At 49.6% G+C, this 15,979-nt stretch overlaps 1 protein-coding gene across 2 annotated transcripts in view; it reads left to right on the top strand.

Moving 5' to 3' along the window:
- LOC116940042 (paired box protein Pax-6-like) overlaps nt 1–15,979 on the top strand; it is a 95,853-nt gene that overhangs the window by 26,277 nt on the left and 53,597 nt on the right. For both annotated transcript variants that reach the window (XM_032949289.2, XM_076065424.1), the window contains exon 2: nt 7,154–7,275. In XM_032949289.2, the coding sequence (XP_032805180.1) occupies nt 7,263–7,275 (13 nt within the window). In that variant the 5' untranslated portion in view covers nt 7,154–7,262. The remainder of the gene's footprint in view (nt 1–7,153; nt 7,276–15,979) is intronic.

Genomic DNA, 15,979 nt, shown 5'->3' with positions numbered 1-15,979 from the left:
CGCGAACTCAAAATACACAGCAGCAGGAGTCAGGGTCGCGACTTCCTGCATACCAGACGAGGGAGTTAACATCTCGTCACGGCGGCGTGATGCGTTGGGTACCGCGCAGAGACTCACGGCGCCACGTGACGAACGCGATCCCCGCTCGCTCCTCGCAGCTCTCTGCTACACTCACGCCGTGTGGCCTTGCATAGCGTCTGGAGTGTTGGCCGGGCGAGTTGACCCGGTTAGTTGATCGGACTAGTTGACCGGGTTAGTTGACCGGGTTAGTTGACCGGGTTAGTTGACCGGGCAAGTTGACCGGGTAAGTTAATTGGGTAAGTTGACCGGGTTAGTTGACCGGGTAAGTTAACTGGGTAAGTTGACCGGGTTAGTTGACCGGGTTAGTTGACCGGGTTAGTTGACCGGGCAAGTTGACCGGGTAAGTTGACCGGGTTAGTTGACCGGGTTAGTTGACCGGGTTAGTTGACCGGGCAAGTTGACCGGGTTAGTTGACCGGGCAAGTTGACCGGGCAAGTTGACCGGGTTAGTTGACCGGGCAAGTTGACCGGGTTAGTTAACCGGGTTAGCTGACCGGGTTAGTTGACCGGGTAAGTTGACCGGGTTAGTTGACCGGGTTAGTTGACCGGGTAAGTTGACCGGGTAAGTTGACCGGGTAAGTTGACCGGGTTAGTTGACCGGGTTAGTTGACCGGGTAAGTTGACCGGGTAAGTTGACCGGGTTAGCTGACCGGGTTAGTTGACCGGGTTAGCTGACCGGGTAAGTTGACCGGGTTAGCTGACCGGGTTAGTTGACCGGGTAAGTTGACCGGGTTAGTTGACCGGGCAAGTTGACCGGGTTAGCTGACCGGGTTAGTTGACCGGGCAAGTTGACCGGGTTAGCTGACCGGGTTAGCTGACCGGGTTAGTTGACCGGGTTAGCTGACCGGGTTAGCTGACCGGGTTAGTTGACCGGGTAAGTTGACCGGGTTAGTTGACCGGGTTAGTTGACCGGGTTAGTTGACCGGGCTGTGCAGCTCGCTCCTCGCCGCCCGGAGCCGGGTTCACTGCGCCGCCCCCATTGTCCCGCTCGGCACGGGAGTTCCTGGCGACTGCAATCACGTTTCCATGCGAACTTCCACTCATGCGTTCATCCCAAATCGAGCCATTGTGTTCCCCCCGCCACACCCCCCCCCAACCACCTCCCCCCTCACCCCCATCGCTCGCACAGCCCCACCCACCCACACACCCACCAGCCTCCTCCATCATTCTCTATCGCCGCGTTCCCACTGTTACCACCAAAACGTCACCTACCCACTAAGTCACCCACTCACCCTCAGACTCGCTCGCACCTACCTACTCACCCACTCACGCTCAGACTCGCCCGCTCACCAGCCTACTAACTCGTTTGCCGATTCACTCACCCTCCTACTCACCCACCCACTCACAGAGAGTAGAACTCTCTCTTCCCTACTCACTCACTACCTTGCAATCAACCTCTCTCCGACTCAGTCTCTCTCTCTCCTGCTCATGCACTCACTCTGCTACCCATTCACCAATTCACCCTCATGTACCTACTCACCTACCCCTATGTACTACTCACCACCTACCATCACATCCACTCGCCCGCCCGCTCACCCTTACGCTCCATACCGTCGTTACGAGCTCGGGACAGGCGACAGAGAGATGGAGAAGAGAGAAGAGAGGGGAGAGAGTGTGTGTTGGTGTTTGTGTCTACGAAGAAAGTAGCACAGATTGATTATGTTTCAAAGAGGAAAACACGGAAAATATATCGTTTAAAAAAGGGGGGGGAGCACATAAAGCAAAGCAAGGATAAACACAAACAAAACCAGACATGATGAACGAAGCATAGTGCCGACTAAACCCAGCATCTTCTTGTTTCCTCTGATCGTAAAAAAGCTCCATCCTAGGTCAACTTCAGCAGCGATGTCAGGCTTCTTCACACAATACTGGAGCAAGATGCGGCCCTGTTACCTTCACGTCCATCCCCAGGTGTGGGTGGCCGCAGGCGTTATGTGCTACCTCGACTACAAAACCTCATTCGGAGGCTACAAAGCAGTGAAGAGCAGTCGCTCGGGTCACTAATGTAAATGTACCCCCATGAAGACCGACCCCATTGCTGCACAACTCCCTTCAATGGACCATGCCTTAGTGTAGACTTTGTGCTGCATGCAACAGGAACATTGATCACTGAGACTGTCATTGTACCGATTGCGTAACCTTTGTCACGATAACATGTGAAATCGAACAAAAAAGAGAGAGAGATGGGGAAGAGAGAGAGAGGGAAAAGAGGTCCATGGCGACAGAGAGTCGAGATATGCGAGAGTTATAAAAGAGATTAAAAGGAGAGTTAAGCGTGGAAGAGAGAGAGAGGGAAGATCGTCAAGATAGAGACGGGAGACGAGGGACAGGTAGAGAATGAAGAGAGAGTGAGGCCGGCAGTAGAGTAGGGAGAGAGAATCGAATACAGGGCGAGGAAGGTGGCCCTGGAGGGGCAACGTCCGGCCAGCAGCCTGGGCATCTTCCGTGCTCTGGTCGGAGCCAGGGTGTGGCTGGAGTTCCGCCGTGCGCGGCTGACCCACGCCGTGCCGGCCTTCAAGGAGCAGTGGGCGCTGGAGGAGGCCGTGTGCTCGGTGGCAGATGACGGTAGAGAGCTCTGTGCATGCAGATCTGAGCTACCCGTCGGAGGCCGATGGACTGTGGGAAGGGCTGCGTGCAGATGCAGCACTTGTCGTAGTTATAAAAACGAGAGAGCGAGAGAGTGAGCGAGAGAGAGCGAAATGGAGTAGGAAGAGAGGGGGCAGAGAGAGAGGAGAGGCAGAGAGGGGGGTAGAGAGAGAGAGAGAGGAGAGGCAGAGAGGGGGGTAGAGAGAGAGGAGAGGCAGAGAGGGGGTAGAGAGAGAGGAGAGGCAGAGAGGGGGGTAGAGAGAGAGGAGAGGCAGAGAGGGGGGTAGAGAGAGAGGGAAGGAGTAAGGAGAGCAGAAAAAAAATATTTTGTTGGGTCTTTCATTTAAAAGGGGGGGGGGGGGGGGGTTACATAAAGCAAAGCATAAAAAACAAAAAACGAAATGATGAACGGAGCAAAGTGCCGACTACACCGAACATCTTCTTGTTTCCTCTGGTTGTAAAAAAAAAGAGAAAAAAAGAGAGAGAATCGAGAGAGAGAGAGCTGTTACTCGTGCGTGAATGAGGAGGAGAGGAGGAGGGGGTCACGGTGCGCTTTGATCCGCGCTCATCACGGCGATGATGATGATGAGGAGGAGGAGGAGGAAGAGGACGGTCACGTGACCCCGGTCGTGTCGCGCTGAGACAGGAGCGAGACATCTTCATCTGCATGGCGGATGAAGATGTCTCGCTCCTCCCCCCACCCTCTACTCCACGACCTTCTCTCCCTCCGTCACTCCGCCCTCCGCTGTTTACTCCTCCCTCGCTCCCTCATCAACTCCCCGACCATTCACTCCGTTGCCGACCATCCAAACCATGTCCCACTCACTCCCTTCACGTGCGCTCTCTACTCCGTGCTATTTCTACTCGAGATAGATCAAATAATAACAAATAATTCGTACCGAAAGACCGAAAGACCCAAAGAATATGGATTCCTGCAGTCACCGAAAGCTTTAAGTCAAGATGTATTTTCATCTCATCTTGTCTCTCTCTTTCCCTCTCACTCTGTCGCACTCTCCCCCACTCTCTCTCTCGTCATCGGTTTAACACCCCCCCCCCCCCCCCCCACTTCACACTTTTGTCGTCGCAAGAGCAGTCAGTCTTAACTTTCTATTTTATTCGCGTCTCAAGAGTTTACGAGCACTCCTCCTCGCCTGGCAGGGGTGGGTGGGGAGGCTCCTACCTCCCCCCCCACCCCCCCTAAACCTCTCCCCCACCCCGGCTAAACCTCTCCCCCACCCCCCTAAACCTCCCCCACCACCACCCCTCTCCCTCCCCACCACCACCCCTCTCCCTCCCCACATTGGGAGTCTTACAGGGGCCGTGTTAAGGGAGTCACGGGGCCCTGTGTTGGGGGCACGTTAGGATATTGAAGCGACGGTTAAGGCTGAGTCGACCTAGGGCGAGATCGGTGCAGATGTTGATTCGTCACTGCTGTTGATCGCGAGCGGGAGTGGAACTCGGTTCGCCGCCAGCTCAGTGTCTCGCCGTGCGCTCACCACCACCGCTCCCCCAATTCACTCACGCGCGCACGCATATTCTCATTAGCTCTCGCACCTACTCTCATACCCCCCCCCCCCCTCTATCGCCTTCACAGACTGTTGGGGCAAGTGTTGTTAGCGAGCACCAATGAAGGCCGGCAAACATCACGCCCGGCCACCTTTATCTCCCTAGTGTCGATGTTTATACACCGTACCAGGTACTCATTTGAGGCTGAGTCGACCTATGGGAGGCTCAGGACCGGTTCAGATAATCGTCACCGGTGTTGGCCGTGAGTGGGAATCGAACCCGGGTCGCCTGATTCGTAGCGCAGCTCGCAAACCGCTGCACCACCGCTCCCCACAAAGACACACACGCCCACACACACACATTCTCATAGACAAACACACACACATTCTCATAGACAAACACACACATACACACACGAGCACACATTATCGTGGACACGCACGCACACAGACGCGTTAGTTAACACGCCTAATGAGGCTTCTGCATTCATAGCCGTCAACAGCGCGTCAACTTTGATAAACTCAACTACTTTTTTGTTGTTGACAAAAACATTTTTATTAGCAGGTAAGGCCCCCACTGAGCTACAGAGATTATTTTTTCAGAGGCGACCTGGCCATCACAAATGATAGCTCATTGGCGTCTTATCATCGTCATCGTCATCGTTTGGAAATTTATAGCGCGTGATGTTTATTTTAAATGTGGGGGGGGGGAAACCCAGAGGGAACCGGAGAAAAATCCACGCGACCACGGGGAGAGAGAGACACCGCAAACTCCAAATATACAGCAGCAGCAGGCGTCAGGTCGGGATTGAACACACGACCTCCTGCGTACCTGGCGAGGTAGTTAACATCTCCTAGCCACCGTGATGATGATGAGAGAGAGACACCGCAAACTCCAAATATACAGCAGCAGGCGTCAGGTCGGGATTGAACACACGACCTCCTGCGTTCCTGGCGAGGTAGTCAACATCTCCTAGCCACCGTGATGATGATGATGAGAGAGAGAGACACCGCAAACTCCAAATATACAGCAGCAGCAGGCGTCAGGTCGGGATTTAACACGCGACCTCCTGCGTACCTAGCGAGGTAGTCAACATCTCCTAGCCACCGTGATGATGATGATGAGAGAGAGACACCGCAAGCTCCAAATATACAGCAGCAGCAGGCGTCAGGTCGGGATTGAACACACGACCTCCTGCGTACCTGGCGAGGTAGTCAACATCTCCTAGGCACCGCGGTGCCTACAATAAATAATGATCTCGCCTCTATCCAGGCCGTCTGCACCGCCGTCTGCGATGAGAAACTTGCACGGGGCAGCAGTCCGAGTCGCATCGTGCGGGTTTAGTGTCTCCACCCCCCAACCCCACCTCACCCCGGCCATAGCAATGTGGAATTTACATCATTGGCTTCTGCAGGGCCTGTATGAGCAGAGGAGCAACAATTGTTCTCCAATACTCGTTCGACTTTTCTTTTTTTGGAAAGAGAACTCACCTGGGGAAGGACCATTGCCCGAAACGTTCGCTTGGTGTTACGTTATGAAGGCAGGCAGTGCTGTAATAGTCGATGAATGTGCCGTGGGCAGAGGAGGGCCCATTTCCCACTCACGATCTGACACCAAAGATCAATGAATTATGAATCACAACATCGCGGGCTGTGAAAGCTTGTTACGTGTGTCACATCGAATTGAATCGCGTATGTTACTGTACTATACACGCGTGTTAGTGTGTATGTATTAGCGTGCCGATGTGTATGTACACAATTTGTGTACGTGTGTGCGGGGAGTGGTGATGTTGCAGTTAGCGCTACGCTGCGCTACGAAGCCGGAGACCCGAGTTCGGTTCCCGCTCACGGCCAACGCCAGTGACGATTCTCTGAGCCGGTCCTGGGCCTCCCCTAGGTCGATTCAGCCTCATAAGAGTACCTCGTGCGGTGTGTAAACATCGCCACTGGAGAGACAAAGGCGGTCAGGCGTGGTGCTGGCCACCCACCCCTTCGTGTGCCGTGTCGGCCTTCATAGGTGCTCGCTAACAGCACTTGCCCCAACAGTCTGTTATAGGCTATACGGGGGATCTTTGTTTTTGTGTGTGTGTGTGTTTAAGTACGGGATGCTCCACAGCGTTGAGATGATAAATTAACCAGCAGACAATTAACTACACGCAGCATATGTGTCCATTAATTAATTATTTCCCAGAATTTCTGTCGCCAATTGCCTCACCTGTCACTCACTTTGCTCGCCCCTCCCCCTCTCCTCCCTCTCCCCCCCCTCTCCTCCGCACGTGACCGCTCACCACCCAACAACTCTCCCCGAACACAACCACTGACGGCCCCCCCCCCACCACCACCACCCCATCGTAACCCCCTAACACGACCCCACTTGGTATCCCCGCTCACAACACCACCCCCAAAACCAAACCTCAAACATACACACATATACACTCACGCTTATACACACTCACGTATACACAAACACATATATACACACTCACGCTTACACACACACGTACTCACACTCACGCTTACCCACACACATATATACACACTCACGCATACACACATATATACGCACACTCACGCTTATACACACTCACGTAAACACACACTCACGCGTACACAAACTCACGCATATACACACTCATGCTTACACACACGTACTCACACTCACGCATATACACACTCACGTATACACAAACTCACACATATACACACTCACGCTTACACACATATATACACACTCACGCTTACACACACACGTACTCACACTCACGCTTACACACACATATACACACACTCACGCTTCCACACACATATATACACACGCTTACACACACACACATATACACACACTCACGCTTACACTCACACATATACACACACTCACGCTTACACACACACATACATATACACAAACTCACGCTTACACACACACACATATATTTACACTCACGTTTACACACATACATACATACACACACTCACGCGCAGGGATCTTGCCCTGAGTGGGGAGGGTGCCCGGACCCAGACCCCGGACCCTCGACCGAGCCGCCTGAGGACGGTGTGCCCAGGTCAGTCGGCCCCGCAGCTCGACTGCAGCATGCCCCACAAAGGTGAGCGCTGCCCCGTGCCCTACGCTGCCCCGTGCCCTACGCTGCCCCGTGCCCTGCTCAGCAATGCCCCCCAACCCCCTTGGCCCTCGCCATTTAAAGGCGCAAGACCAAATCGCGATCGCGCCCGCTTTGCCCACGTCCGAGTGGCTACGCAGAGCAAGGATCTTCAGCCCCGCGATCGGTTGCGCTAAAGGCGACTGGTTGCGGCGACTTCCGCGTTCGGTTTTCGCGCGACCGGGCCGGGGTTGCGTGCAACTGATCGCAGCAGGTGCGGGGGCTGGACCCGCGCGCCTCGTTCAGCGGTGCAGAGAGGATCACACTGTTGTGTGTGCTACACGTGTGTGTTTAGCGTGTGATTCTTAGCGTGTGTGCTTAGCGTGTTGTGAATTCAGGAGCGGGGTAAAGCGCTATGTCCCTCTTCTTAACAACATCTCGTTATTGCCATGACCAGCAAAATCAGTCCATTCACACCGCTTTATAAAATGTTAGTCCTCGGATGCTCACGTATTCCCATTATAATAAAACACGTAGTGCATATAATTCAGAGATTTTATATATATGTGCATATCATACTAATAATAATTTACCTCCCTTTGCCAATCCACTGCTGGATGAAGGTCTTTCGAATTGACCAACGTGGTGAAGTATGGTCGAACGGCCCCAAATACATATTCATACATGCACATTCCAATATATACACGACGTATATATACGTATATATGTAGATAAATCATGCTCACGCACACACGCACATATATATCTAGTATAAGTTACATTAAACAATGTGTGCACGTTATATACAAACTATACGCATATTGTACACATAAAAACAAAGAATCCCCGTGCAGCCTAAGCAGACTTTTGGGGCAAGTGCTGTTAGCGAGCACCTATGAAGCCCGGAACGGTACACAATGGGGTGGGTGGGTTGCCAGCATCACGCCCGACCGTCTTTGTCTCCCCAGTGGCGATGTTTACACACCGCACCAGGTACTCATTTGAGGCTGAGTCGACCTAGGGGAGGCCCAGGACCGGTTCAGATAATCATCACTGGTGTTGGCCTTGAGCGGGAATCGAACCCGGGTCGCCGGGTTCGTAGCGCATCGCGCTGACCGGTACACTACAGAAACACGTGCATACACACACGTACCTACGCGCGCACACACATGCACACACGTGCACAGATACACATCATAACACAAGCACGCGCACGCGCACACACGCGCGTACGCAAAGACACACACACTCGAACGCGCACACACTTATCGCTGCAAGGACTTTCACTCACAGTGATAAAAGGCCTCTTAACTGCAGAACAATAGCGCTATTGTCACCCCGAACCGAGTGTCTTAAGGCGTGGATCTTCAACACTCGAAACGAGGCTGCGTCCACACAACAACAACACACACACAACCCTCGCCACGGCGCCCGTAGCGAACACGGAGGCGTCTCGCCAACACCCGTGGCAACGTGGCAGCACACAGCAGCAGCAGCACACAAGCTCTGTTACACGCGCACTGCACACACGCGCGCGCTCAGCACACAATGTGTGCTGTGTGTTTGGCAACGTTGCGTCGTGTTTAGCGCAGACAGAAGAACACACACACACACACACAAAGTACAAAGACCACTCCACCCCTCCCGTCCCACGGATGGGCTACACGGGGCAAGTGCTGTGAGCAAGCACTGATGAAGAAGGCCAACACGGCACACGAATGGATGGGTGGGCAGCACCCCCGCCCGGCCGTCTTTGTATCCCTCGTGAACACACACGTGCACACGCGTGCGCACACGTCACGTAGACCCACGTGAGAACCAATGACCACGAAGGGATTTTATTTTTACGAAACGAATTAACGGAATGGACGCCCCCCCCCCCCTCCTCCTTCACTGCCCCTTCGTAACTTACCACAAAGTAACCCATCAGACAATACGCCTCATTCACGTTCCTGTTCATCTACGTTCAAATGAAATATCTTCGTATCTATAATATATTTGACACATCCCATCGGTCCACAGGGCATCCGTTCTGTGAGTCGCACAGCGCTCAACGGCGTCGGTTTGACGCGAGCAACAACAATAACAACAACAATAACAACAATATCAACAACAATAACAACAATAACAACATATTATTTGGGTCTTTAGGTAAAGTCACGTAGATATAAAAAAATACATATGTTTTTCTATCTACGTGAATTCCTGCAGTCACGAGAGCTTTAAGTCAACAATATCAACAACAAGAACAATAACAACACAAAACTGCGCCTGTTTCGACACGCGGTGTCTCATCAGCTAGATTGGGGGGGGGGGGGGGCTTGCTTGAACCAATGCTGGCGGTGATTCATCGTGGATGGTCCATAGTACCGTACAATAATTCAGCCCCCCTGCGGTGTCATCGATCACAGCGGCGCGGAGTTTCACAGGTGGAGGGGAGGGGGGGAGCGGTGGCGCAGTGGTTAGCGCCGTCGCACCGTGAACTCGAATGGCCGAGTGACGTGTGAGCCGGGCCAAGGCACCCCGCAATGGCTCAGCGTGGTGAAGTATGGCCAAACGACCCCCGCTGTGACATCACAGACGTGGGGATGGTGGTGGTGGGTGGGTGGGTGGGGGTGGCAGTCATCACCTCGTCGTGGGATTGACCAAGAAAATGTTCGGCTTCTATGGCCAGAGACGCGTGGGTTCCCTCTCTTCGTGTCGACCGAGGATTTTGTCACAGAGCGGTTACGTGATACTTTTTATGAACATTTCTCTATTTATCATATGTATATATGTATTAATAATCTACGCAGTGGTAACATGTGCGTGCGCTACACGCGCGCGCGTGTGTGTACGTAATGTGTGTTAGGCGCGCGTGTGTGTGTTAAGTGTGTATATTCACGCGCGTGTGTGTTCGTGTTTTATGTATGTATTCATGCGAGTGTGTTAAAATGTGTTTAGTGTTTTTATAACACAAAACAGATCCCCCGTATAGCCTTTAACAGACTGTTGGGGCAAGTGCTTATGAGGGCCGGCACGGCACACGAGGGGGTGGGTGGCCAGCACCACGTCCGGCCGCCTTTGTCTCCCCAGTGGCGATGTTTACACACCGCACCAGGTACTCATTTGAGACTGAATCGACCTAGGGGAGGCTCAGGACCGGTTCAGATCATCGTCACCGGTGTTGGCCGTGAGCGGGAATCGAACTTGGGTTGCGAGATTCGTAGTGCAGCGTAGCGCTAACCACTACACTACCGCTCCCCATTTGTACACAGAGAGAGAGTACTTACGTATGCCTAACACAGGTACGCCCATATACACATTGCCTGCACACAAAACATTGGTCTCACGCCTGCAATTACCTATGACATTGCACCATTGTTGTACTGTACTAAAGTGCCCACGCGTCTATGCCCCCCCCCCCAAATGTCCACTAACCCGCACTGACCACGCTGGTGAAGTATGGTCAAACATCTCCATACCGACCCCCACGATTGCGTAGTGCACTCATTCAGCAGTGGACCGATAAAGGACTGTCTATGCATAGTAAGGTGTACTGCATCCGTTTGCCGTTGAATAGACTGTCTTGCCTATGTCATGATATAATTGTGCACAGTTTGAAAGTACTACGTATACACACGCGCACGTGTCTACTCGGTGTACGTACGCACTACGTACATTTACGCATGCACATCGTGTGACTATATTTATACGATGTAACTGCAGTGTAACATCTAATATTAATGTATGCACATACTCTATACACAAAGGCATATCCACAAACAAGCACGCACACATAAACACACAACGCAAAGACAAATATCCCCCGTAAAGCCTTAACAGACTGCTGGGGCAAGTGCTGTTAGCTAGCACCGATGAAGGCCTGCACAGCCGCACGAGGGGGTGGGTGGCCCCCATCACACAAAAGCCTCACAGACTTACATACATGTATGCATATACACACATATATATACACTGCATGTAATTGCACACGCGTTCATATACGCATACATATATTCATATATAAAAATGCGTCGATAAATAACAGAAAACCTTAAGTGCGTTCGTCCATTATACGTGTCGATAACGCTACTGTCATTACACGTGCGCACAGTATGTGCATGCTCACAAGACCACGTGCGTTTATATTGTTAACACGCACAGAAACGTCGTAACAAATTCATCACGGCAATGGCTTTTGCCTTTGGAAGAGAGGGCCTGTACACGATGTCTCATATAAATGTGTCACCATTCATTCACACACACACACATATATAAATGCATACATGAAGTGATACATACAAACGTAACATGTACGGCAAAAAGACAAATATCTCCCGCGTAGCCTTAACAGACTGTAGGGGCAAGTGCTGTGAGCGAGTAGCGAGCACCTATGAAGGCCGGCACGGCACACGAGGGGGTGGGTGGCCAGCACCACGCATACACACATTGACGTATACGCCTTGTGGGTGTGTGCATGCGTGCGTGTGTCACCCACCCCCTCGTGTGCCGTGCCGGCCTTCATAGGTGCGACTCGATAACGGTACTTGCCACAAAGGTATGCTAAGGCTATACGGGGGATCTTTGTCTTTGTACATGTCATAACGGATTTAGATATAATAATATAATATACAAATACAATCCGCATTTTTGTGTGCTGTTACAGATAGCACTGGAACTACAATATTTGGAATATTCCTATCGATGCCACGCAGTTCAGTAATCCCCCCCCCCCCCACACATTCATTCTCCAGCACCACGCCCGGCCGCCTTTGTCTCCCCGAGACACGTTGAGAACACAGTGGTCACGTTGTAAAGACCCCGTGGAGTCAGAACATCGCGAATTGGTGCCGCAACCTCCTGAGAATGAGACCAGGCATCTGTCGAAGGGGTAATCATTACTGATCGTTCGTGTAATATACATTACACACACATATTTATTACATAGATAATGTAATCAGAATTATATCGACGGTGACAATGACACGGAGAGCTATATGGTGAATGTTAAGTAATACTTAAAGTTCGATATTTCTATTTTAATATCTATCTTGTATACGAAATAAAAAACAATGCAACGGTTCAAACTCGCGTCGTTTTAGTGACGAAAATCTCCCGAGCCGAGGTTTAAATGAGGAGTGGTTGTGCGTCATCAAATGGGGATACAAAGACGGCTGTGCGCGCGCGCGCGGCATCGGCCACGCCGCCCACGCCCACGTGCGCCGCTCCGGCACGAAGCCGCACTTGCCCCAATAGCGTGGGTAGGCTATACGGGGGGGTGGGGGGTCTTTGTCTTTATCTTTGTATATATATAAAACATCGCTTGGGGGATGTTTGCGACTCATTGCGACGATCACCGTCTTACCGTCTCCACCTTTAAATTATAAATGAATAGAGTTTGGCAAAAAATAAAACATCAACATTTAATAATCTATTTAATAAGCATCAATCGTCTCTCTCTCTCTCCGTCTTTGCCTTCCACTCTCCGACAGTGAACGGGACCGTGCGCGTCACAGCATGTAGAGTATTTTTATTGTTGTTATGTAGAGTATTCTTATTGTTGTTATGTAGAGTATTTTTATTGTTGTTATGTAGAGTATTTTGTTGTTGTTATGTAGAGTATTTTTGTTGTTGTTATGTAGAGTATTTTTATTGTTGTTATGTAGAGTATTTTTGTTGTTGTTATGTAGAGTATTTAAGTTGTTATGTAGAGTATTTTTATTGTTGTTATGTAGAGTATTCTTGTTGTTATGTAGAGTATTTTTATTGTTGTTATGTAGAGTATGCTTGTTGTTATGTAGAGTATTCTTGTTGTTATGTAGAGTATTTTTATTGTTATGTAGAGTATTTTTATTGTTGTTATGTAGAGTATTCTTGTTGTTATGTAGAGTATTTTTATTGTTGTTATGTAGAGTATTCTTGTTGTTATGTAGAGTATTCTTGTTGTTATGTAGAGTGTTTTTATTGTTGTTATGTAGAGTATTCTTGTTGTTATGTAGAGTATTCTTGTTGTTATGTAGAGTATTCTTGTTGTTATGTAGAGTATTCTTGTTGTTATGTAGAGTATTCTTGTTGTTATGTAGAGTATTTTTGTTGTTATTGCTGAAACGTAACAAGGCCAACGTGTGTGCCTAACTACATATAAATATATATTTATCCTACATCTGGTCTCAAGAGTCGTCTCGGATTCAAGGGGCACGGCTACGCCGATCATCCCAATTAATCTCCAACAGAAGGCACGTGGTTTTATATATACACACACACACAAAGACAAAGATCCCCCATACAGCCTTAAACGACTGTTGGGGCAAGTGCTATTGGCGAGTAGCAGCACCTATGACGGCCGGCACGGTGATCAGCATCACGCCGGGCCTCCTTTGTCTCCCTGAGTGGCCGTGTTTACTACACACCGCACCGGGTACTCATTTGAGGCCGAGTCGACCTAGGGGAGGGAGGCCCAGGACCGGTTCAGATAATCGTCACTGGTGTCGGTGGCCGCGAGCGGGAATCGAACTCGGATCGCCAGGTTCCTAGAGCAATGTACTAACCCAATACACTACCGCTCCCCATATCTACCGTGTGTATACATACCGTGTATATATACCGTGTGTATATATATAAAGTGTGTATATACACACGGTATATATTTACAGTGTGTATAATATACCGTGTGTATTATACGCGCGGCGTATAATATACCGAGTGTATATATACATCGTGTGTATAATATACCGGGTGTATACCGTGTGTATATACACCGTGTGTGTATATACTGTGTGTATACACCGTGTGTATACCGTGTGTATATACACCGTGTGTATATACTGTGTGTATACACCGTGTGTATACACCATATACACCGTGTGTATACACCATATACACCGTGTATGTATATATATATACACCGTGTATATACATACACGGTGTATATATATACCGTGTGTGTATACACCGTATATATACCGTGTCTACTATACCGTGTGTATACATACCGTGTGTACTATACCGTGTGTATAATATACCGTGTGTATATATACCGTGTGTATATATATACCGTGTCTACTACACCGTGTGTATATATACCGTGTGTACTACACCGTGTGTACTATACCGTGTGTACTATACCGTGTGTATATATACCGTGTGTACTACACCGTGTCTACTACACCGTGTGTGTATATATACCGTGTGTATATACACCGTGTATATACACCGTGTCTACTACACCATGTGTATATATACCGTGTCTACTACACCGTGTGTATATACACCGTGTGTACTACACCGTGTCTACTATACCGTGTGTATATACCGTGTCTATATTATACCGTATATATATACCGTGTGTACTATACCGTGTGTATATATACCGTGTGTATAATATACCGTGTGTATATGCACCGTGTGTATATATACCGTTTGTATATATATACCGTGTGTCTACTACACCGTGTGTATATATACCGTGTGTATACACCGTGTGTACTATACCGTGTCTACTACACCGTGTGTGTATATACCGTGTGTATATATACCGTGTCTACTACACCGTGTGTATATATACCGTGTGTATATATACCGTGTGTCTACTACACCGTGTGTGTATATACACCGTGTCTACTATACCGTGTGTACTATACCGTGTCTACTACACCGTGTGTGTATATACCGTGTGTATATACCGTGTCTACTACACCGTGTGTATATATATACCGTGTGTACTATACCGTGTGTATATATACCGTGTGTACTATACCGTGTGTATATATACCGTGTGTACTATACCGTGTGTATATACACCGTGTCTACTACACCGTGTGTATATATACCGTGTGTACTACACCGTGTATATACACTGTGTCTACTACACCGTGTGTATATACACCGTGTGTATAATATACCGTGTGTATATACACCGTGTCTACTACACCGTGTGTGTATATACCGTGTGTACTACACCGTGTGTATATACACCGCGTGTACTACACCGTGTCTACTACACCGTGTGTGTATATACACCGTGTGTATAATATACCGTGTGTATATACACCGTGTCTACTACACCATGTGTATATACACCGTGTCTACTACACCATGTGTATATACACCGTGTGTACTATACCGTATACAGGGCCGGATTAAGGCACGGGGCTTTAGGGGCTTCAGCCCAGGGGCCTCCGTCAGCCGGAGAGCCTCCAGAGATGAAGGGAGAAGTTATTTAATTTGTGAATGCCGCATTTTATTTATTGTTAGCCTTGTAAAAATACATTTTATTTTTCTTTAACTTTATTTTCCTTTTGAAAATATTACTGGGGGCCTCAGAGTACCTGTAGCCCAGGGGCCTACAAAATTCGGGCCTGACCGTATATATATTTATACACACGTGTATATAAATTTATATACCGTGTATGTGTGTACATATATACACACAGTGCGGTAAAACAAATTCGAGCATTCTGCCCTTCAAACCACTCTTCATTTCGACTTAAAACTTTCGTGGCTGCAGGAATTCATATTCTATTTACGTGACTTTACCGAAAAAAAGTTATTTCACGAGGCACCTGCAGCAGTAGCAGCAGGGGCGGCAGCATTAGAGGGGGCAGTCTCAGAGCGTGCAGCAGTCTTACAGCGTGCAGCAGTATCAGGGCGTGCAGCAGTATTAGAGCGTGCAGCAGTATGAGAGCGTGCAGCAGTCTCAGAGCGTGCAGCAGTATTAGAGCGTGCAGCA

Source organism: Petromyzon marinus, chromosome 7 (genome assembly GCF_048934315.1).
Source record: "Petromyzon marinus isolate PM22_M1 ecotype Great Lakes invasive population chromosome 7, UKy_Petmar_22M1.pri1.0, whole genome shotgun sequence".
Classification (NCBI taxonomy): domain Eukaryota; kingdom Metazoa; phylum Chordata; class Hyperoartia; order Petromyzontiformes; family Petromyzontidae; genus Petromyzon; species Petromyzon marinus.
This window is presented reverse-complemented; position numbering and strand designations above follow the sequence as displayed.